Genomic DNA, 22,954 nt, shown 5'->3' on the forward strand with positions numbered 1-22,954 from the left:
ACACTATTTACATAACATGATTTTATTATTATTATTATTATTATTATTATTATTACAGTCCACACTATTTACATAACATGATTTTATTATTATTATTATTATTATTATTATTACCGTCTACATCATGCTATTATTATTACTATCCACATAATACACATTAATATTATTATTATTATTACAGTCCACTCTATCAACATTACATTGGAAAATGTGTTTTCCGTCCACTAACCTGGCTACTTATATTATATCTTATTATTATTAAGGGACCAACAGGTAGTCACGGAGAAAGAGGACCCCCTGGACCACCGGTAATAATGTAGTAACAATAACAATTATTTGATATAGTTTAATGTCAGTGCAGTCACTTAGTAGATTTTGTAGATATAGTCGTGGTTCTTCATTTCCTTAACAATTCTTCTTTTGGGTTTCTAGGGCCGTATGGGTGAGACGGGAGACAAGGGCCTGCCGGGATCCCCTGTAAGTGGATCCTATTGAAGATCTTGGCCTTTATGCTGTGGTTACCTTTGAACTGACAATTCTAATTCTGATTCCTAAGAAAAATGTGTTGACTTAATCTGGACAATTTGCCACATGCCGCAGCAACCACAACCATATGCGGTGACCAAAGGCTACATGAACTTGCCAGTAAAACTGCGGTATTGTTGGCAAAATCATGTGACTATTCTGAGTAGCTGTCAGTGATGATGGGGCTGGGGTAGCGGTTGCATTTTCTCTCTATTACATCTTTTCCACCTTTACTTATTTTTTTCTTTATTCTTCCATTGCTTTATCTTTATTTCTTTTTTTATTTCTTTTTATTTTTGGGGGTCATTTTTATATTTGTATTTTTTGCTATTCACTGCCATGAAATTGATACAATTATCAGTTTTCGTATTGATAAGCGCTTGTGATTGTTATTACCAGTTTTTCTTTTTTACAGCAAATACTTAATAAGAATATGTAAAACACTAGTGTCACGATGCCGGCTGGCAGGTAGTGGATCCTCTGTGCCAGAGAGGGATTGGCGTGGACCGTGCTAGTGGACCGGTTCTAAGCCACTACTGGTTTTCACCAGAGCCCGCCGCAAAGCGGGATGGTCTTGCTGCGGCGGTAGTGACCAGGTCGTATCCACTAGCAACGGCTCACCTCTCTGGCTGCTGAAGATAGGCGCGGTACAAGGGAGTAGGCAGAAGCAAGGTCGGACGTAGCAGAAGGTCGGGGCAGGCAGCAAGGATCGTAGTCAGGGGCAACGGCAGAAGGTCTGGAAACACAGGCAAGGAACACACAAGGAACGCTTTCACTGGCACAAGGCAACAAGATCCGGCAAGGGAGTGCAGGGGAAGTGAGGTGATATAGGGCAGTGCACAGGTGAACACACTAATTGGAACCACTGCGCCAATCAGCGGCGCAGTGGCCCTTTAAATCGCAGAGACCCGGCGCGCGCGCGCCCTAGGGAGCGGGGCCGCGCGCGCCGGGACAGAACAGACGGAGAGCGAGTCAGGTAGGGGAGCCGGGGTGCGCATCGCGAGCGGGCGCTACCCGCATCGCGAATCGCATCCCGGCTGGCAGCGGAATCGCAGCGCCCCGGGTCAGAGGACGTGACCGGAGCGCTGCAGCGGGGAGAGTGAAGCGAGCGCTCCGGGGAGGAGCGGGGACCCGGAGCGCTCGGCGTAACAGTACCCCCCCCCCTTGGGTCTCCCCCTCTTCTTAGAGCCTGAGAACCTGAGGAGCAGACTTTTGTCTAGGATGTTGTCCTCAGGTTCCCAGGATCTCTCTTCAGGACCACAACCCTCCCAGTCCACTAAAAAAAAATTTTTCCCTCTGACCTTTTTGGCAGCTAAAATTTCTTTGACCGAGAAGATGTCCGAGGAGCCGGAAACAGGAGTGGGAGGAACAGATTTGGGAGAAAAACGGTTGAGGATGAGTGGTTTGAGAAGAGAGACGTGAAAGGCATTAGGGATACGAAGAGAAGGAGGAAGAAGAAGTTTATAAGAGACAGGATTGATTTGACACAAAATTTTGAAAGGACCAAGATAGCGTGGTCCCAACTTGTAGCTAGGGACACGGAAGCGGACATATTTAGCGGAGAGCCATACCTTGTCTCCAGGGGAAAAAACGGGAGGAGCTCTTCTTTTCTTATCCGCGAACCTCTTCATGCGTGAAGAAGCCTGTAAGAGAGAATTTTGGGTCTCTCTCCATATAATGGAAAGGTCACGAGAAATTTCATCCACAGCGGGCAGACCAGAGGGCAAGGGGGTAGGGAGGGGGGGAAGAGGGTGACGGCCGTACACCACGAAAAATGGGGATTTGGAGGAAGATTCAGAGACCCTGAAGTTATACGAGAATTCGGCCCATGGAAGGAGATCTGCCCAGTCATCCTGGCGGGAGGAAACAAAATGTCGCAAATAATCACCCAAGATCTGGTTAATTCTTTCTACTTGTCCATTGGACTGGGGATGATATGCAGAGGAAAAATTTAATTTAATCTTGAGTTGTTTACAGAGAGCCCTCCAGAATTTAGACACGAATTGGACACCTCTATCCGAGACAATCTGCGTAGGCAACCCGTGAAGACGAAAAATGTGTACAAAAAATTGTTTAGCCAACTGAGGCGCAGAAGGAAGACCAGGAAGAGGGATGAAATGTGCCATTTTGGAGAATCGATCAACGACCACCCAAATAACAGTGTTGCCACGGGAAGGGGGTAAATCAGTAATAAAATCCATACCAATCAGAGACCAAGGCTGTTCGGGGACAGGCAGAGGATGAAGAAAACCAGCGGGCTTCTGGCGAGGAGTCTTATCCCGGGCACAGATAGTGCAGGCTCGCACAAAGTCCCCAACATCCGTCTCCAGAGTCGGCCACCAATAGAAGCGGGAGATGAGTTGCACAGATTTCTTGATGCCCGCATGACCTGCGAGATGGGAGGAGTGACCCCATTTGAGGATTCCGAGGCGTTGGCGTGGAGAAACAAAGGTCTTTCCTGGAGGAGTCTGCCTGATGGAGGCAGGAGAAGTGGAGATCAGGCAGTCAGGTGGAATGATGTGTTGCGGAGGGAGATCAACTTCTGAGGCATCCGAGGAACGAGAGAGAGCATCGGCCCTAATGTTCTTATCGGCAGGACGAAAGTGAATCTCAAAATTAAATCGGGCAAAGAACAGAGACCACCGGGCCTGGCGAGGATTCAGCCGTTGGGCAGACTGGAGGTAGGAGAGGTTCTTGTGGTCGGTGTAGATAATAACAGGAAATCTTGATCCCTCCAGCAGATGCCTCCATTCCTCAAGTGCTAATTTAATGGCTAGAAGCTCTCGATCCCCGATGGAGTAGTTCCTCTCCGCTGGAGAGAAGGTCCTAGAGAAAAAACCACAAGTGACAGCATGCCCGGAAGAATTTTTTTGTAGAAGAACAGCTCCAGCTCCCACTGAGGAGGCATCAACCTCCAATAGGAAGGGTTTGGAAGGGTCAGGTCTGGAGAGCACGGGAGCCGAAGAAAAGGCAGACTTGAGTCGTTTAAAGGCGTCTTCTGCTTGAGGAGGCCAGGACTTGGGATCAGCATTTTTTTTGGTTAAAGCCACGATAGGAGCCACAATGGTAGAAAAATGTGGAATAAATTGCCTGTAATAATTGGCGAACCCCAAAAAGCGTTGGATAGCACGGAGTCCGGAGGGGCGTGGCCAATCTAAGACGGCAGAGAGTTTGTCTGGATCCATCTGTAGTCCCTGGCCAGAGACCAAATATCCTAGAAAAGGAAGAGATTGGCATTCAAACAGACATTTCTCAATTTTGGCATAGAGTTGATTGTCACGAAGTCTCTGAAGAACCATACGGACATGCTGGCGGTGTTCTTCTAGATTGGCAGAAAAAATTAGGATATCGTCCAGATATACAACAACACAGGAGTATAACAGATCACGAAAAATTTCATTGACAAAGTCTTGGAAGACGGCAGGGGCGTTGCACAGGCCAAAGGGCATGACCAGATACTCAAAGTGTCCATCTCTGGTGTTAAATGCCGTTTTCCACTCATCCCCCTCTCTGATGCGGATGAGGTTATAGGCGCCTCTTAAGTCCAATTTAGTAAAGATGTGGGCACCTTGGAGGCGATCAAAGAGTTCAGAGATGAGGGGTAAGGGGTAGCGGTTCTTAACCGTGATTTTATTAAGACCGCGGTAGTCAATGCAAGGACGTAGGGAGCCATCTTTTTTGGACACAAAGAAAAATCCGGCTCCGGCAGGAGAGGAGGATTTACGGATAAAGCCCTTTTTTAGATTCTCCTGGACGTATTCAGACATGGCAAGAGTCTCTGGGGCAGAGAGAGGATAAATTCTGCCCCGGGGTGGAGTAGTGCCAGGGAGGAGGTCGATAGGACAATCATAAGGCCTGTGAGGAGGTAGAGTCTCAGCTTGTTTTTTGCAGAAAACATCCGCGAAGTCCATATAGGCCTTAGGGAGACCGGTTACTGGAGGAACCACAGAGTTACGGCAAGGGTTACTGGGAACCGGTTTTAGACAGTTCTTGGAACAAGCGGACCCCCAACTCTTGATCTCCCCAGTGGACCAATCCAGGGTTGGGGAATGAAGTTGAAGCCAGGGAAGTCCAAGGAGAATTTCCGAGGTGCAATTGGGGAGGACCAAAAGTTCAATCCTCTCGTGATGAGATCCGATGCTCATAAGAAGGGGTTCCGTGCGGAAACGTATGGTACAGTCCAATCTTTCATTATTTACACAATTGATGTAGAGGGGTCTGGCGAGACTGGTCACTGGGATGTTGAACCTGTTGACGAGAGAGGCCAAAATAAAATTTCCTGCAGATCCAGAGTCCAAGAAGGCCACAGCAGGGAAGGAGAAGGCAGAGGCAGACATCCGCACAGGCACTGTAAGACGTGGAGAAGCAGAGTAGACATCAAGGACTGTCTCACCCTTGTGCGGAGTCAGCGTACGTTTTTCCAGGCGGGGAGGACGGATAGGACAATCCCTCAGGAAGTGTTCGGTACTAGCACAGTACAGGCAGAGGTTCTCCATACGGCGTCGTGTCCTCTCTTGAGGTGTCAGGCGAGACCGGTCGACCTGCATAGCCTCCACGGCAGAAGGCACAGGAACAGATTGCAGGGAACCAGAGGAGAGAGGAGCCGAGGAGAAGAAACGCCTCGTGCGAACAGAGTCCATATCTTGGCGGAGTTCCTGACGCCTTTCGGAAAAACGCATGTCAATGCGAGTGGCTAGGTGAATAAGTTCATGTAGATTAGCAGGAATTTCTCGTGCGGCCAGAACATCTTTAATGTTGCTGGATAGGCCTTTTTTGAAGGTCGCGCAGAGGGCCTCATTATTCCAGGACAATTCTGAAGCAAGAGTACGGAATTGTACGGCATACTCGCCAACGGAAGAATTACCCTGGACCAGGTTCAACAGGGCAGTCTCAGCAGAAGAGGCTCGGGCAGGTTCCTCAAAGACACTTCGGATTTCCGAGAAGAAGGAGTGTACAGAGGCAGTGACGGGGTCATTGCGGTCCCAGAGCGGTGTGGCCCATGACAGGGCTTTTCCGGACAGAAGGCTGACTACGAAAGCCACCTTAGACCTTTCAGTGGGAAACAGGTCCGACATCATCTCCAGATGCAGGGAACATTGGGAAAGAAAGCCACGGCAAAACTTAGAGTCCCCATCAAATTTATCCGGCAAGGATAGGCGTAGCCCAGGAGCGGCCACTCGCTGCGGAGGAGGTGCAGGAGCTGGCGGAGGAGATGACTGCTGAAGCTGTGGTAGTAACTGTTGTAGCATAACGGTCAGTTGAGACAGCTGTTGGCCTTGTTGCGCTATCTGTTGTGACTGCTGGGCGACCACCGTGGTGAGGTCAGCGACAACTGGCAGAGGAACTTCAGCGGGATCCATGGCCGGATCTACTGTCACGATGCCGGCTGGCAGGTAGTGGATCCTCTGTGCCAGAGAGGGATTGGCGTGGACCGTGCTAGTGGACCGGTTCTAAGCCACTACTGGTTTTCACCAGAGCCCGCCGCAAAGCGGGATGGTCTTGCTGCGGCGGTAGTGACCAGGTCGTATCCACTAGCAACGGCTCACCTCTCTGGCTGCTGAAGATAGGCGCGGTACAAGGGAGTAGGCAGAAGCAAGGTCGGACGTAGCAGAAGGTCGGGGCAGGCAGCAAGGATCGTAGTCAGGGGCAACGGCAGAAGGTCTGGAAACACAGGCAAGGAACACACAAGGAACGCTTTCACTGGCACAAGGCAACAAGATCCGGCAAGGGAGTGCAGGGGAAGTGAGGTGATATAGGGCAGTGCACAGGTGAACACACTAATTGGAACCACTGCGCCAATCAGCGGCGCAGTGGCCCTTTAAATCGCAGAGACCCGGCGCGCGCGCGCCCTAGGGAGCGGGGCCGCGCGCGCCGGGACAGAACAGACGGAGAGCGAGTCAGGTAGGGGAGCCGGGGTGCGCATCGCGAGCGGGCGCTACCCGCATCGCGAATCGCATCCCGGCTGGCAGCGGAATCGCAGCGCCCCGGGTCAGAGGACGTGACCGGAGCGCTGCAGCGGGGAGAGTGAAGCGAGCGCTCCGGGGAGGAGCGGGGACCCGGAGCGCTCGGCGTAACAACTAGTACATGGCATTTATTAGCTTATTGAACTACTACAATGAGTAATACTTTTCAACAGATATGGTAGTACATATGCTAGGACGCACAGTAATCGGCTGTATGAAGCTGGGATCAAGAGTTCAATTCTTCTGCAGTGCCTCCACAGGCAACATAAAGTACTACATGCTGCTGATATAATTGAGCACAGAAATTCAAGCGCAAGCATCAAACCTATTCAATGGATCTTGTAGTAAAATACCCTTTGGATTTGGGAAAATTCATGCTCTATTACCTAGTTCTCCAAATTGTGGACCATCAGCAGTTGCAAAACTACAACTCTCAGCATGCTTGGACAGCCAACGGCTGGGAGTTGTAGTTTTGCAATCGCTGGAGGCACACTGATTGGAGACCACTGCTCTATCACAATGCTGCAGTGTCCCCTTTGTTCTAATAAAGTAAAAAGTTGCACAAATGTGATATTGTATTGTTACTATTGCCATCATGGGATATATTGTTGGACATCTTGCTTTTATAAGTAATAATTGTTCTGCTCTTGTAGGGTCCACCTGGTAATTCTGGGTCTGATGGGGAGTCTGGGAAGAGCGGACCTCCAGGAGATCCTGGCCCCCCTGGGATTGATGGTGCTGTTGGACCTATAGGATATACCGTAAGTAGGTTTTCTTTTATTTCACTAGAAAATGTCACAGTAGAGTTTGATTGGCCTCCATTGTGAATAGGCCAACGCATTTTGGTGCCCTCTGGCGCCTTCCTTAGGTCTACAAGATTATACATTCTGTTATGGCTTGTGGACAATCACGCTTCTGCATGTCTATGGCTGCTTAAAGAGGTACTCTGGTATTGGACAACTTAACCCTTTATCCACAGGATAGGGCATAAGTGTCTGATCATGGGGGACTCGACCACTGGGCCCCCCAACGATCTCCTGCCCGATGCCCCATCCCTCCGTAGAATCGGAGTGTGTTCCGTAGTGTTAAAGGGGTACTCCGGTGAAAACCTTTTTTCTTTTAAATCAACTGGTGGCAGAAAGTTAAACATATTTGTAAATTACTTCTATTAAAAAATCTTAATCCTTCCTGTACTTATTAGCTGCTGAATACTACAGAGGAAATTCTTTTCTTTTTGGAATGCTCTCTGATGACATCACAACCACAGTTCTCTCTGCTGACGTTATTATAATAAAGCTTTATTTTGTGTTGTCCTTAGTGGGATTTGAACCCAAGTCCCCAGCACTGCAAGGCAGCAGTGCTAACCACTGAGCCACCATGCTGCCCTTAGCATACATCTGCTATGCATCTGCTATGCATCTGCTATGCACGGTTGCTAAAATGGACAGAGATGTCAGCAGAGAGCACTGTGTTCGTGATGTCATCAGTGTTCCAAAAAGAAAGGAATTTCCTCTGTAGCATTCAGTAGCTAATATGTACTGGAAGGATTAAGATTTTGTAATAGAAGTAATTTACAAATATGTTTAACTTTCTGCCACCAGTTGATTTAAAAGAAAAAAGGTTTTCACCGAAGTACCCCTTTAACTGAGCAGCAGAATTCCATTGAGATCAATGAGAGGTTTCTGCAAGCACAAGCCGCAAGAAATTTTACTAGTAGAAATTTTGTAGTGTGAACAGGTCCTAATTTCTCTGATTGCTTCTGTTTTAGGGTCGAGAAGGACTTCCTGGGGTTGACGGGCCTCCTGGTGAGAAAGGAGAGAAGGTGAGTCTCTTTAAGGTCACATTCACATCACGATTTTTGCAAACATCAGGTTCATACGATTCGATTCTTAAAAATCGTATAGAATCCTATATCTAGACGTATCCATTGACTTCTATTGACAAATCGTATCCAATACATTCTTACATTCTCCCGTTTTGGTCCAGTTATGTACATAACCGGATGATTATTTTGTCTGATGGAAAATCTGGGTTGACCAAACTCAAAAAAACACAAAAGGCGCTGTCATCCAGCGGTCTGAGTCTAAGTCCGGAAACATGCGCAGTACGGCGCCGAGCTCGGCGCACGCGCAATTGACTAGTATCTAGCGCTGCTAACCACGCAGGCGCAGCGAATTCTCGCGTGAGGCAAGATCCGGTCACGCAGTGACGGTTGTTGAGAGACTCCCACCTTGGTCTTACGTCATAAACGGTATTAGGATAGGTGCGCAGGTAGAGTCTTGACCCGGAAGGGTTCCGGTTCGGCTTCTAGCATTGGCTGGGGCGTCAAGGGTCCGTTACAGGTCTCCTGATTGGATTAGGAGACCGGTCCACTAATGATGATGAGTGACACCAGCTTATAAATAGCCCCGCCGGTGTTTGGGTCACATTGTAGCCACATTACCTCTTGATAACGCTGTCTCAACAGCGAAACATGTCGGGGGTGGCTGTGCTTATATTTTAAGTTGCACGTCATAGTGTTGCCATTGCGGCAGGCTGCAGCGCCGCTAAAACAGTTACATTATCAGACAGGGGGTCCCCCACTGGTTATTTTTCACTGTTCAAGCAACACTCTGACATTTATTTTTAACCAATTGAGTGGGAATATTTTATCACACTAATAAAAGTTATATTTTAGGGGACTTATTAAGAGGGGAGTTAATGACTCCTGGGCTTCAGCCCTGGGGTTTGAAATCTGGGTTGACCGCGCTTTTTCTTCTTGATTAAAAAACTGACTTAAAGGGGTATTCTGGCTTTATACAGTACATCTTAACCCCTATCCAAAGTATAGGGGATAAGATGTATGATCGCAGGGGTCCCGCCGCTAGGGACCCCCGCGATCTCAGTGCAGCCCCCGGCATTCTGTGGCGGGGTGCTGCCTCCAAAACGAGGACGTGATGTCACAGCCACGCCCCCTAGTGACATCACGCCATGTCCCTTCTATTCATGTCTATAGAAGACGTGAAGGCAGGAAATAAGTACGTAATCCTGATCATGTGCCTATAATTTTTGTGTCTAGCACCTATATTTCTCTTGCAAATACCTTCCTTCTCTTGCTCACTTGGTTTGTCATTATTGCTTTGGAGGGGCGTGTCTTCACTCTGCATGACTCTTCTTCCTCCCTGAGTCTGCTGTGCCGGGTCTCTTCATCCAGTCACTAAGGGCTGCTCTGTAACCCCTTCCTCTCAGTTTTTATACTGCAGTCTGATAGTACAGGAGTGAGCACAGAGGAGTAATAGTGCCGCCCTCACTTCCTGGACTATGTCCCTGCCTGTACTTAAGCTTGGACAAAGATGATGCTGCAGCCAGACAGGATTTTGTCCTAGATGGTATGGGGACCCCTAGTGGTGTTTTGTATAAGTTATGATTTCTATAAAAAGGAGATAACATTTTGTATGAAGTATAATAGAAAGGTTAATGTTTTTCCAAGATGTATATATAATTTTTTTTTTATCTGAGAGTGCACATTTAAGTCTGTGATAGGGGTAGGGGGTTGGAAACGAAGAGAGTAGGAAGTAGGAATCAAAGGCTCAAACTTCTACTGAAAAACACATATGTGGAGAAGGGTAAAGAGCAGGGCTGGTGTTTTTTGCCACCCTAGGAAAAAGCTAATTTTGCCACCCCCTTGGGGTGGGGCAGTTGACAGCAGCAATTCAAAGTACGCACTGTCATGGACCTCAGAGAGGAGCGCGGTGTGCATTGGGGGGTGTTTGGGTAGCTGGTGGGCATGCTGCCAGGATGCTGGACCTGACCTGGATGATCCCGCCTGTGACTCAGGGAGGAGCGCTGCGGCGCTTTGCTCCTCTGACAGGCTGAAGAATGCACATGTCAGTGTCACCGTATGCGGGGTGGGGTTGCTGCTGGCTGAGCTGACTGTGAGTGGGTGGTTTTGACTTCGGATGCTCAAGAGGGCGCTCTAGGCAGCTGGTAAATAGAGGGGTGTTAATACAGTTTTAAAGCAAAAGGAGTAGGGGCCAATCATTACTGGGCCCTCTCCAGGGCTCAAGTCCTGCAGGAATGCGTGGGAACTGAGTTCCTGCACTTTTTTCCCAGCAGGAACACCATTTTCATTAGCAGGAGTTCTGCAGATCCATTCTGTAAGTGGAAATCTTGGGGCAGTTCCCACACTTTTTTTTCCAGGACCTGACCCCTGGCCCTCTCCCTCTGTGGGCCACACTGCAGCTCCACAGGCTGCCTCTATGGTTTATTGCTTATAATAATGTAAATCAGTGGTGACCCTAGAACACACAGTATATACATTCACTTTTATCATTTTCTCTGTTTTAGGGCATGATGGGAACAATTGGAGACCAAGGGGTCAGTGGGTTGGATGGGGAGCAGGTGAGTTTATCATTTCAACAAAATATTAGTAAAAGTGCTATTATAGAATTAAGTCAGTGTTTCCCAACCAGGGTGCCTCCAGCTGTTGCAAAACTACAACTTCCAGCATTTCCAGACAGCCTTTGGCTGTCCGGGCATGCTGGGAGTTGTATTTTTGCAACAGCTGGAAGCACCCTGGTTGGGAAACACTGGTCTAACCTGATCATAACGAAGTGGGCCTCTAAGGAGTCCTCATGCAGTTTGGTCATTTAGCCACTTATCTGCTCCTTAGTCATTGCATGCGGAGCTTTTAGTTTGTGTATATATGGTTGCTAGGTGTATGTATAGTTTTATTAGGGTGTAGTCATGCAATTAATATACTAGTCCTCTTCCCATAACTGTGACTAGACAATATAATGCATCATAGATCTAAACTGAAGCTTCACCTTAGGTTATAAAGTCTAAAAATAAAAGTCTTTGATGTCTAATGTATAATAAGAACTTTTTTTACTCTATTTATTGGCTTTTGCGGTGGATAAGTGGAAACAGTCAGAAAGTTGCTGTTGATGCATGATGTTATGGGTTTTGACTCTGTTTCATATATTTAAGGGGACCCATCAGCAGTTTTTTGGTGTATGAACTAAGGCCATAGCTGTATAGGGCTTCTGACCCTGAAGCCATATATGCCTTTGTTTTGGTAATTGACCCCTTCGGCACCAAGATATCAAGATTTGAATTGATATGCAAATGAGCCTTAAAATTCCAGGGGGTGTTCCCCTAGGCTGCAAAAGCCCAGCAAAGGTCATCTTGTTATAAAGGTCATCTTGTTATAAAGGGCATCATGTTATAGAGCAGCAGGAGCTGAGCAGATGATATATACAATACAATACAATCTGCAGATATCATGTTATAGGGCAGGAGGAGCTGAGCAGATGATATATACAATACAGTACAATCTGCAGGGATCATGTTATAGGGCAGAAGGAGCTGAGCAGATGATATATAGAATACAATACCATCTGCAGGCATCATGTTATAGAGCAGGAGGAGCTGAGCAGATGATATATAGAATACAGTACAATCTGCAGGTATCATGTCATAGAGCAGGAGGAGCTGAGCAGATGATATATACAATACAGTACAATCTACAGGAGGTATCATGTTATAGAGCTGGAGGAGCTGAGTAGATGATATATACAATACAGTACAATCTGAAGGTAACATGTTATAGAGCAGGAGGAGCTGAGCAGATGATATATATACAGTACAGTATAATCTGCAGGTATCATGTTATAAAGCAGGAGGAGCTGAGCAGATGATATATACAATGCAGTACAATCTGCAGGTATCATGTTATAGAGCAGGAGGAGCTGAGCAGATGATATATACAATACGAAACAATCTGCAGGTATCATGTTATAGAGCAGGAGGAGCTGAGCAGATGATATATGAAATACAGTACAATCTGCAGGTATCATGTTATAGAGCAGGAGGAGCTGAGCAGATGATAGATACAATACAGTACAATCTGCATGTATCATGTTATAGAGCAGGAGGAGCTGAGCAGATGATATATACAATACAGTACAATCTGCAGGTAACATGTTATAGGGCAGGAGGAGCTGAGCAGATGATATATACAATACAGTACAATCTGCAGGGATCATGTTATAGAGCAGGAGGAGCTGAGCAGATGATATATACAATACAGGATATTCTGCAGGTATCATGTTATAGAGCAGGAGGAGCTGAGCAGATGATATACACAATACAGTACAATCTGCAGGTATCATGTTATAGAGCAGGAGGAGCTGAGCAGATGATATACACAATACAGAACAATCTGCAGGTATCATGTTATAGAGCAGGAAGAGCTGAGCAGATGATATACACAATACAGAACAATCTGCAGGTATCATGTTATAGAGCAGGAGGAGCTGAGCAGATGATATATACAATACAGTACAATCTGCAGGTATCATGTTATAGAGCAGGAGGATATATACAATACAGTACAATCTGCAGGTATCATGTTACAGAGCAGGAAGAGCTGAGCAGATGATATATACAATACAGTACAATCTGCAGGTATCATGTTATAGAGCAGGAGGAGCTGATCAGATGATATATACAATACAGTACAATCTGCAGGTAACATGTTATAGAGCAGGAGGAGCTGAGCAGATGATATATAGAATACATTACAATCTGCAGGTATCATGTTATAGAGCAGGAGGAGCTGAGCAGATGATATACACAATACAGAACAATCTGCAGGGATCATGTTATAGAGCAGGAGGAGCTGAGCAGATGATATATACAATACAGTACAATCTGCGGGTATCATGTTATAGAGCAGGAGGAGCTGAGGAGATGTTATATACAATACAGTACAATCTGCAGGTATCATGTTATAGAGCAGGAGGAGCTGAGCAGATGATATACACAATACAGTACTATTTGCGGGGATCATGTTATAGAGCAGGAGGAGCTGAGGAAATGTTATATGCAATACAGTACAATCTGCAGGTATCATGTTATAGAGCAGGAGGAGCTGAGCAGATGATATATACAATACATTACAATCTGTAGGCATCATGTTATAGAGCAGGAGGAGCTGAGCAGATGATATATACAATACAGTACAATCTGCAGATATTATGTTATAGAGCAGGAGGAGCTGAGCAGATGATAGATATAATACAGTACAATCTGCAGGTAACATGTTATAGAGCAGGAGGAGCTGAGCAGATGATATATACAATACAGTATAATCTGCAGGTATCATGTTATAGAGCAGGAAGAGCTGAGCAGATGAAATACACAATACAGAACAATCTGCAGGTATCATGTTATAGAGCAGGAAGAGCTGAGCAGATGAAATACACAATACAGAACAATCTACAGGTATCATGTTATAGAGCAGGAGGAGCTGAGCAGATGATATATACAATACAGTACAATCTGCAGGTATCATGTTATAGAGCAGGAGGAGCTGAGCAGATGATATATACAATACAGTACAATCTGCAGGTATCATGTAATAGAGCAGGAAGAGCTGAGCAGATGATATATACAATACAGAACAATCTGCAGGGAACATGTCATAGAGCAGGAGGAGCTGAGCAGATGATATATACAATACAATACAATCTGCAGGTATAATGTTATAGAGCAGGAAGAGCTGAGCAGATGATATATATACAATAAAGTACAATCTGCAGGTATCAGGTTATAGAGCAGGAGGAGCTGAGCAGATGATATATACAATACAGTACAATCTGCAGGTGTCAGGTTATAGAGCAGGAGGAGCTGAGCAGATGATATATACAATACAGTACAATCTGCAGGTATCATGTTATAGAGCAGGAGGAGCTGAGCAGATGATATATACAATACAGTACAATCTGCAGGTATCATGTAATAGAGCAGGAAGAGCTGAGCAGATGATATATACAATACAGAACAATCTGCAGGGAACATGTCATAGAGCAGGAGGAGCTGAGCAGATGATATATACAATACAATACAATCTGCAGGTATAATGTTATAGAGCAGGAAGAGCTGAGCAGATGATATATATACAATAAAGTACAATCTGCAGGTATCAGGTTATAGAGCAGGAGGAGCTGAGCAGATGATATATACAATACAGTACAATCTGCAGGTGTCAGGTTATAGAGCAGGAGGAGCTGAGCAGATGATATATACAATACAGTACAATCTGCAGGTACCAGGTTATAGAGTTTCGTCAGGTGGCGTTTTTTGTGTTTATTTACATTTTAAATAAATATATATATTCCAATTTTTCTAAAATATGTTTGGCATTGCTATTTTTTTCATGATTATTATCAGCCCTGTTGCAGTTTGTGGTGTAGATCACAATACTAGTTGATCTACGGGTTCTAAATTTTTTTGGTGATTTTTTATATTGAAGTCCCTCACATTGGGATCTCTTTCTCATGTTTTCTCCTGTCTGTGTTCTCCAGGGTGCACCAGGTTCTACTGGAGCTGAAGGTCCAGTCGGAAAGAAAGGAGAACAGGTCAGTATGAAAAACCAGTTTGGAATGTCCAGTTGTAAGGCTAAGTTCATACACTGTTTTTGGTACTCATATTGAGATACGTATGAAACATCCCAAAAAAAGGTCAGAAAAATTTCCAAAATGGCCGTTCTTTTCACAGTTTAATTCAGTTTTATGTGGTTTTGTTTTACATCTGTAATTATTACAGACCTAAAATTATAATGTACATCCAAGGATGGTCCGGTGGCGGGATATCTTTTCAAAAATCCACCGCAACTGTGCAGCCTGAGACTTGCTCCGATTCTAAAGCGATAAGTAAATGTGTTTGCCAGAAGTCCCCTGAAAGTCTATTGGACTTCTGGCCAGTACATCTCCTGAAAACACTGACATTTTGAGACTCATTTTGCCTGTAAAAACAGAAATCTTTAAAGGGGTATTCCAGGAAAAAACTTTTTTTTTATATCAATTACTTTTTTTTATATCAATTACTTCTATTAAAAAATCTTAATCCTTTCAATAATTATCAGCTGCTGAAGTTGAGTTGTTGTTTTCTGTCTGGCAACAGTGCTCTCTGCTGACATCTCTGCTTGTCTCGGGAACTGCACAGAGTAGGAGAGGTTTGCTATGGGGATTTGGTTCTAAACTGGGCGGTTCCCGAGACAGGTGTCATCAGAGAGCACTTAGACAGAAAAGAACAACTCAACTTCAGCAGTACTGGAAGGATTAAGATTTTTTTACTAGAAGTAATTTACAAATCTGTTTAACTTTCTGGAGCCAGTTGATATATTTTTTTTTTCCTGGAATACCCCTTTAAGAACTGAGATCTGAAATAACGTATTTCTCTCTTCTAGGGTGGCATTGGTCTGCCAGGAAACATAGGACCAGTTGGACCTATTGGGGATCCTGGAGAAAGAGGTTCACCGGGTCTGCCAGGTCCTCCAGGAGTGTCAGGAAAGGAGGTACAGCTCCTCACAAAACTAATAAAGATGCAGCAGTATTAAAGGGGTACTCTGCTGCTCAGCGTTTCGAACAAACTGTTCAGAACGCTGGAGCCGGTATCGGGAGCTCATGATGTCATAGCCTCGCCCCTTCATGAAGTCACACCCCGCCCCTCAATGCAAGTCTATGGGAGGGGGCGTCACGCCCCCTCCCATAGACTTGCATTGAGGGGGCGGGGCATGATGTCATGAGGGGGCAGGGCTATGACATCACAGCTCCAGCGTTCGGAACAGTTTGTTTCAAATGCTGAGCAGCGGAGTACCGTTCTCTAAAGACTCCATTGTTTTCTCTGTCTAGGGAGATGTGGGGGAGATCGGAGATATTGGAGATCCTGGACCCCCTGGAGATAAGGTTTGGATGGAATCAATGTTTTCGATTGAGAATTGTTTTTACAATACAACTATATTGTTCAATTGCCTTAAACATTATACATCTTATGCCAGGGAGAATTAGGACCATGTGGTAGTGCTGGAAATCCTGGGCCAAGTGGAATTATGGGAGAGAGAGGAGCTCGAGGCCCTAAGGGTGAAAAGGGGCTGATAGGACATCAGGTGAGAAGGCAAGACATTGTTTGTACCATTAGGACAGTCTGGACCTTTCTGAAAATGATGGTAAAGGTTGGGCACCGGAGTTCACCAATGAATCCAATAATATTTCCTGTACACTCCATTTAAACACGACAAGGGACAACCCCATCGGATCCTTTCTATATGGTTTAATGTAATAAATGTTATTCTACAGGGTCAACCTGGATTGATGGGAGTACCTGGACCTCATGGGCCTATAGGAGACATGGTATGTTCCTATTAATACCTAATGATGTGTGTGGGAAAAAAAAGTAATCTCCATTTTTATATATTTTATTAAATTATACATTGTAGGGACCACCTGGGAAAATGGGAAGAGCGGCACAAGATGGTCCAAGAGGAATGAAGGTAATGCTGTTGTACACACCATCTAATGCCAAATTTTAGATGTGTGACTTAGGGGTCTGTATCCGGTGACTCTTCAGCTGTTGGGAAGTTTACAGTTTAGAATGTAAACCTGTTTTCTCTTATCCCTTTCAGCAGTACATTATTGGGGAGTTCTCCGCCCTGTTGACTGATAGGACAGATAGAACTTATGATGATAAAGCTAAACTATAAATGAAACACCAAACTTAACCCCCTTGTGTAATTTATTGAATCAAGATTGTCTAAAAAAATGAGAGAGTCTGGTGCTGCTGAAAAGAATTAGGGAAAACAGATTTACATTCTAAATCATAAACCTCCCTTACATCCTATCAGCAGCACAATAGTGGGGATGTAGCAAGAAGAATCCCAGGGAGGGATCTCCTGTGCAGGTCAGATACCATGAGGCTAAGCAACAAATCTGATCTGTAGAAACTATGGAGTGCTCAGCTACAGAGGTAGAAAGAGCCCTGGCAAAATGGACTCTGAGGACGCATCACATTTTCAGGACTTCAGGAGTAGGAGAAGACTATAGTATCTTATATCCAGCAGGATTTATAGGTTTTTGGAAGCTTTGCAACCTCTCCTGGGCCTGGAGAAGGAAAGCAATAGGTGTTCTTGTTTCCTAAAGGAAGCATTCCTTTCCACATAAGTATCTGATCATGGTGGTTTCGACCAGTGGGACACTCCTCTGGTCTCCAGAATGGGGCCCCAGCTCTCTCAGCTGTATGGAGTGGTAAGTGGCTTGTGCAGTCTACTCTATGCACTGTAAGTAAGAGACCTGGAGATTCCTGAGTGCTGTACTTGAGTATGTCTAGTGCACCCAAAAACAATTCATGAAGCAGCAGACAGCATGTGCCACTACTGCTTCATACAGCTGAGAGAGCCGGAGCCCCACTCTGGAAATCACCCCTATGTTTAAGGTATAGGAATCAACCTGTCAAACAACAAAGGACAGAAATAAACAAAATTGGTGGTCTTTTTATAATATGGCTTAACCATTAAAAGTTCTATTTGTCCAATCAGTCTGCAAGGAGAAATCCCCACTGTTGTGCTGCAATATGACGTAAGGGAAAATACAGTTCCCAGGATGTCTTGAGATCGGCAACCAGGTGTGGTAGTTTTCAAGTAGCTGATGGAGAGATGACTATGAATAATATCTGTGCTCATGGTTCTTACTTTTCTTTGCAGGGTGATTTAGGTTTTCCAGGTACATCTGGCGATCCTGGACCACGAGGAGTTCCGGTATGTGGAGTTCTAAAACTGCACCTGTTACACTCAATGTAATGTTCTAAAGTGTTTACTTATTTCAGTCTTTTACATATATTTGAAAACAACTATGTTGCTCTGTATACCTCCGACAGAAGACTGCAATGTATTCCACTGCATAGGGGTACCATTGGGATATGTTGTCCATATGGTCCCATTGTAGGGATAAAGTATATCATATAGAAAAAATCATATGTATATTTATTTATTTATTTATCTTTTGCAATATAATCACATATACTGGCCCAACATAATCCAAAGGGACAATCTTTGGTGGAAAAAAAACATTTTTATAAATCATCTGGTGCCAGAAAGTTATACAGATTTGTAAATTACTTTTATTTAAAAATCTTAATCCTTCCAGTAGTTATCAGCTGCTGTATGCTCCAGAGGAAGTTGTGTAGTTCTTTCCAGTCTAACCGCAATCCTCTCTGCTGACACCTCTGTCCATGTCACTGTCCGGGCAACGGCTGTCTGGGCATGCTGGGAGTTGTAGTTTTGCTACACCTGGAAGCACACTGGTTGGGAAACACTGTTTTTAAACAGTGTTGATTATACTGGGAAAAGTGAAAAATGTAACAAAAACGCTGGAGAAAAAAATCACTGCTACGGGAAAGGGTTAAAAGTAGTTTTAACATCGCTTGCATACAGTATAACAAGTCGTTTCCACAGTTTGTCTCCGCAAACAATCACTCCCAACGTCTTTCTGATGGGAATGTGACAATGTGCTTCAGCAGGGTAAATAGTTTCTTGATCTTCACCATCCTGTGTTTGTTCTCTGCCCAATTTTAAGTGTAAATATTGTCCTTTACCTACGTATGAACAAACAGAAATAACTACCCTTTAATGATATTCCTTGGTTTTAGGGGCCGCATGGAGCAAAAGGAGAAAAAGGCGACCAGGGACACAGCGGGAACTCGGTGAGTGGGTGTAAAGTGTCTTGCCAGTGTCCCCCAACGTGTGGCCCTCCAGCTGTTCCACAACAATGGCTGAAGTTCATACATTGGAGATTCATACATTGAAAAACACTGGTGTCAGGGACCAAGGCTGAGCAATGAGACCGGCTTGTAGGTTGATTCTCAAAATCCTTGCGATTTACTGCAGGGTCCAGCGGGTCCACCTGGGAATAAAGGTGCAGAAGGTCCGACTGGGATCGCAGGACCTGAAGGACATAAGGGGGACACAGGACCCGAGGGCATTCCTGGAGTGCAGGTAAAATATATCTCCTCACCAGTGTTATAAATGGGTTCTAATGATGTTATATATTGATAGTAATGTCAGTAAAAATATATTCTATTATTCTTCAAAGGGACCACCAGGAGCTGCCGGTGAGACTGGAGCAGCAGGGGCCCCTGGCAGAGAGGTACACTGTATATATACTGTATATTTATTTATATTATTATTTATTTAAAATATATAATAGTTATTATTATTATTATTATGAATTTTATATATATATACATATATATATATATGAATAAAATAAATATATGTTTATAATACTAAAAAGAAAAAAATATATATATCTACTGTAATATAATACAGCATCTACAGTGTGTGTGTATATATATATATATATATATATATATATATATACATAAAGGAATGTGCAAAGCAGTTCATCACACCACCTTCTCAGGTGTGGTGTGATGAGCTGCTGTGCATACTCCTTTACCCAGATGCCCGTGGAGTGCTAATGGCCTGATGAAGCAGCTGGTTTACGCTGCGAAACACGTTGCATCTTGGGAATAGACCTGTTTGCTAATACTACCTGAGTTGACCTGTTCAGCGCCGTGTTTACCCACCTGTCTCCTATCTGTAATATATATATATATATATATATATATATATATATATATATATATAAAAGCATTTATAGGTTGTAACCTAAATAGAGGCTTCATAGACACCTGTTTTACTTTATTAGGGTGCACATGGCGAAAAAGGACAACCTGGGAAACCAGGGGAACCTGGACAAGTGGTAGGTGTAAAACCTGTCTGTAAGTAACTCATGTGTGGTTCATCTAGTAGGGGTGAAGATGGAGTCTATGGGTGCTCTGTTGTCGCTCCTACCAGTCAGAGGTTGTATGGTGCCATAATATGACCATTTGCATAAGGCCTTAAAGCGGTGTTTCCCAACCAGGGTGCCTCCAGCTGATGCAAAACTACATCTCCCAGCATGCCCGGACAGCCTTAGGCTGGGAGTTTTTTTTTTTTGCAAAAGTAGGAGGCACATTGGTTGGGAAAGACTGACATAGAGTGTAAAAGGGGCAGTTTCAGAACATAATAGGACCATTTGCATACGCTCTCTGAACAATGTTTCCCAACCAGGGTGCCTCCAGCTGTTGCAAAACTACAACTTCCAGCATGCCTTTGGCTGTCTCGGCATGCTGGGAGTTGTATTTTTGCAGCAGCTGGAGGCACCCTGGTTGGGAAACACTTCCTTAGAAAGTGCATATTACTTGATTTGAGCAAAGGAGACATATAACATTATTGCTCTGTGTTCTTCTCCAAGGGACCCCTTGGGAATCCAGGCCAAGAGGGAAGACCTGGACAGAAGGGAGAGAAGGTACTGACTGATGTAATTTCCTATGTACTGTGTATTGAATCCCTACACTTCTGGTTGAATCACTTCCAATCGTCTTAGGTTCGGTTAGGCCTACAATCATGGTTTGTGTTCATAATGGAGCCATGACAGCTGTGACAATTATGATCTCCATTAATATGATCAGACCCTATTGGCTTATAATGGAGCCGGTCAGATTCCCATTGGGGTTCCAGTTCTGGTTCTATTCTTGCTGTGAAAAACACTGGAACCCCTGACAGAAAGGCAAAAACACAAATTATCTCAACATTTGTGGACCATTAAAGAAATATTTTGCCCTATCCTAAAGATTGGTAATCAATGTCATATTATGGGGGGGCGACTGCTGGACCCCCTGCGATCTCCAGTACGACATCCCGGCTCTCCTCATGAATGGAGGCATGTCAACCACCACATGAAGCTGTGGCCAACACGCTGCCTCCATTGAGGTGGTCGACTCAGCTCTTTTCATGCAGAGAGTTGAGGCGTCGTACGGGAGATCGCAGGGGGTCCCAGCGGTTGAACCCCCACGATGCCAACAGGGATTCATTTTCCTAACCTGGTGTACTCCTTTAAGAAGGTGTTTCCACATCTCAAACTACTCTTCTCTTACCTCATGTCTTCATCTCCAACATCACCATCCAGATTGGAGCTCCTATTCAGTCAACACCACATCTTCCCCTGTCAACTACTACGCCGACATGGTTCTATATTCCTTAAAGGAAATCTGTCACCAGTGTCATCTGCACTAACCTGTCGGTACCGACATATAGTGCAGGTGACACTGGTGACAATTGTACTTACCTTGTCCCGTTCCGTGGCGAGGATCTCCGGTAATCTTCTCTGTTAAGCTTCAGCAGCAGCAGCGGCTTGAAGCATGGGCGGAGCTTAGTGACGTCACCGCTGCTGCAAGACCACGCAGAGAGCAGCAGCGGCTTGAAGCATGGGCGGAGCTTAGTGACATCACCGCTGCTGCAAGACCCCACAGAGAGCAGCAGCGGCTTGGGGCATGGGCGGAGCTTAGTGACATCACCGCTGCTGCGAGACCCAGCAGAGAGAAGCAGCTGCTTTGGCCATGGGCGAAGCCTAGTGACGTCACCGCTGCTGCGAGGCCCCGCAGAGAGCAGCAGCGCCTTGGGGGCGTGGGCAGAGCTTAGTGGCGTCACCACTGCTGTGAGACACTGAAGAGAGCGGCAGCGGCTTGGGGCATGGGCGGATCTTAGTGACATCATCACTGCTGGAGACCCAGCAGTGAGCAGCAGCGGCTTGGGGCATGGGCGAAGCTTAGTGACGTCACCACTGCTGCGAGACCCAGCAGAGAGCAGCAGCAGCGGCTTGGGGCGTGGGCAGAGCTTAGTGACGTCACACAGCTGCTGTGAGACACTGAAGAGAGCGGCAGCGGCTTGGGGCATGGGCGAAGCCTAGTGACGTCACCGCTGCTGCGAGACCCAGCAGAGAGAAGCAGCGGCTAGGGGCATGGGCGGAGCTTAGTGACATCACCGCTGCTGCGAGACCCAGCAGAGAGCAGCAGCGGCTTGGGGCGTGGGCAGAGCTTAGTGGCCCCACCACTGCTGTGAGACACTGAAGAGAGCGGCAGCGGCTTGGGGCATGGGCGGATCTTAGTGACATCATCACTGCTGGAGACCCAGCAGAGAGCAGCAGCGGCTAGGGGCATGGGCGGAGCTTAGTGACATCACCACTGCTCCCTACTGGATCCCGCTGCTAGAGAACAGCAGCGGTGACATCACTAAGCTCCGCCCATACCCCAAGCCGGGTGCCCGGAGCTGGGTCTAATGGCCAAGATTACCGGAGATCCCCGCCATGGAACGGGACAAGGCGAGTACCGTTGTCATCAGTGTAACCTGTACCGACAGGTTAGTGCAGGTGACACTGGTGACAGATCTCCTGTCCTTACTTTCCTGCTGCCTGAACCACAAGTCAACAAAGAGGCCTGTGGTGGCTTCTCCCCATCACCTTGATTGTTAGATCTCTCCCTGTTCTCCGAAACTTCCAAATCATTGGTCTCCAAACTGTGGACCTCCAGCTGTTGCAAAACTTCAACTCCCAGCATGCCCGGACAGCCAAAGGCTGTCCGGGCATGCCGGGAGTTGTAGTTTTGCAATATCTGGAGGTCCACCGTTTGGAGACCATTGTTCTAGAGACTCTGACATGTACTTATGTCCTAAAGCTCTTCTACCAAACGCCATATGGCCAGTCTGTGTTTTTTTCTATGTGACCTTCTCTCCATATTCATCCTTTTCCCTCCTTTTCCCCTCCCTCCTT

The 22,954-nt window shown here is 45.7% G+C and overlaps 1 protein-coding gene across 1 annotated transcript in view; it reads left to right on the top strand.

Moving 5' to 3' along the window:
* Positions 1 to 22,954, top strand: part of LOC130291779 (collagen alpha-1(I) chain-like) — a 233,582-nt gene that overhangs the window by 192,668 nt on the left and 17,960 nt on the right. The window contains exons 37-53 of the mRNA XM_056541029.1: positions 264 to 308; positions 433 to 477; positions 7,142 to 7,249; positions 8,257 to 8,310; positions 10,815 to 10,868; positions 14,837 to 14,890; positions 15,721 to 15,828; positions 16,166 to 16,219; positions 16,312 to 16,419; positions 16,610 to 16,663; positions 16,750 to 16,803; positions 18,010 to 18,063; positions 18,954 to 19,007; positions 19,192 to 19,299; positions 19,397 to 19,450; positions 20,015 to 20,068; positions 20,603 to 20,656. Coding sequence (XP_056397004.1) covers positions 264 to 308; positions 433 to 477; positions 7,142 to 7,249; positions 8,257 to 8,310; positions 10,815 to 10,868; positions 14,837 to 14,890; positions 15,721 to 15,828; positions 16,166 to 16,219; positions 16,312 to 16,419; positions 16,610 to 16,663; positions 16,750 to 16,803; positions 18,010 to 18,063; positions 18,954 to 19,007; positions 19,192 to 19,299; positions 19,397 to 19,450; positions 20,015 to 20,068; positions 20,603 to 20,656 — 1,116 coding nt within the window. The remainder of the gene's footprint in view (positions 1 to 263; positions 309 to 432; positions 478 to 7,141; positions 7,250 to 8,256; positions 8,311 to 10,814; positions 10,869 to 14,836; positions 14,891 to 15,720; positions 15,829 to 16,165; positions 16,220 to 16,311; positions 16,420 to 16,609; positions 16,664 to 16,749; positions 16,804 to 18,009; positions 18,064 to 18,953; positions 19,008 to 19,191; positions 19,300 to 19,396; positions 19,451 to 20,014; positions 20,069 to 20,602; positions 20,657 to 22,954) is intronic.

Source organism: Hyla sarda, chromosome 9 (assembly GCF_029499605.1).
Source record: "Hyla sarda isolate aHylSar1 chromosome 9, aHylSar1.hap1, whole genome shotgun sequence".
Taxonomy (NCBI): Eukaryota; Metazoa; Chordata; class Amphibia; order Anura; family Hylidae; genus Hyla; species Hyla sarda.